General features: G+C 53.3%; 1 protein-coding gene across 1 annotated transcript; it reads left to right on the top strand.

The window, feature by feature from the left end:
- Positions 1-603: 603 nt before the first annotated feature.
- LOC130137197 (uncharacterized) lies at positions 604-1,029 on the top strand. The gene has a single exon (XM_056307967.1). It carries the CDS (start codon positions 604-606, stop codon positions 1,027-1,029), a length of 426 nt encoding a protein of 141 aa, XP_056163942.1.
- The last annotated feature ends 440 nt before the right edge of the window (positions 1,030-1,469 follow it).

Here is a 1,469-nt window from a genome sequence, read left to right as displayed (position 1 = left end):
TTTTTAAAGTTTCGAGTAAAATTTTCACCGCGAAGAAGGTTTTGATGCACATGCGCCACAAATTTTAGAAAACAAACAGAAGAAAAAAAGGGAAAAAACCAATCCGAATATTTCTGTAATTATACCATCCGTGTAGGGCCCACGGCGCGCTGGCCAAGCCGACCGAGACAACAGAACCAAACAACGACGACAACCGAAGTGGCTCGAGCCGAGCCTATTCGAGCCGAGCTAACCGCCTTCACCGACGGCTCCCCCCGCAGCACCAACGGCAACGTTGTCGTCACATGCAAAAGGCGGAGCGCCCTCCCCCACCCCAGAATTAGTTGGTGGTGGATGATGAGGTCAACCCCCCTTCACCTGCCACGTCGGACAGCCTCGTCCGACGTGGCAACAGATTAGGTTTGACCCCACTGTCACCGTCATGCTCATCAACCCCGAGACCATCTCCTCCTGCAGCTCTCTCTCTCCCTTTCTCTCTCCTCTCCTCTCCTCTTATTTAACACCCGCTCCTCCTCCATTCCCAAGATCTTGATCTCTTCCTCGCGTCGCAGCGAAACATCGAGCGTTTCGAACAAGAAAGAGAAGGGAGAATAACCATCTCGAATGGGGAACTGCATCCGGCACGAGTGTCCGATGCAATGGGGCGGCGACGACTGGGAGGACGGGCTGTTCTCGGCGTCGTCGGAGGGGAGCGGCGGCGGGGACGACGCCGCCGCCGCGGCTGCCGCTGCTGCCGGTGCGGACGCGGACGAGACGGAGGAGCTCCTCGAGAAGAGGAGCGGGCGGCGGCACCGGTCGAGCAATGCGGCGACCCCCGCGGCGGCGGCGGCGGCGGCGGTGGGGAAGGAGGTGAAGATAAGGATAACGAAGCGGCAGCTGGAGGAGCTGCTGGGGAAGCCGGACGCGAACGAGGAGAAGCCCGTGGAGCAGCTGGTGTCGCAGCTGATGGCGATGAGCTCGAGCGACCGGTTCGAGGCGGGCCAGAGGTCGTGGAGGCCGGCGCTGAAGAGCATCCCGGAGGTCAATTAGCCTACGATATCATCACGTGGAACTGGTAGAGATGCCGAGAGAGATTTTTGTCCGCTTTCTTTTTTCCTTTCTGTTTTTTTTTTTTCGTCAGGAGATGCACATAGGGATGAACCGAATTCTTCATCAGATCTTGATTTTTAGGGGGGGGTAAATTCATATTCTTTTGCTGGGTATTGCAGTTTGGTGTACAGAACATGTGCCAAAAAAAACAAAACGGAGTACTGTAAAGTGATGGTGATATACTACTGCTGCACATTTTCCTTCCTACTCTGTCTATCTCTCTCCTCTTGCATTATGTCGGGAAACAAATTGAGGTTGATAAAAGAAAAAAAAATCGAAAGTGGAAGAAAAAAAAAATTGGTGGGGAGATGAATTCATTGATAAAATGAAATGAAGGTGACGAAGATAATAGGAAAAGGAAGAACGCATAAGTTGTTGGG

This window comes from Syzygium oleosum, unplaced genomic scaffold (assembly GCF_021117445.2).
Source record: "Syzygium oleosum isolate NSW1041296 unplaced genomic scaffold, Sole_v2.1 Sole_v2.64, whole genome shotgun sequence".
Classification (NCBI taxonomy): Eukaryota; Viridiplantae; Streptophyta; class Magnoliopsida; order Myrtales; family Myrtaceae; genus Syzygium; species Syzygium oleosum.
The sequence above is the reverse complement of the archived record's forward strand: the minus strand, read 5'-3'. Positions and strand labels throughout refer to the sequence as shown.

Coding starts and splice junctions, on each gene's coding strand:
- LOC130137197 (XM_056307967.1), top strand. CDS start 604: ATGGGGAACTGCATCCGGCACGAGTGTCCGATGCAATGGGGCGGCGAC.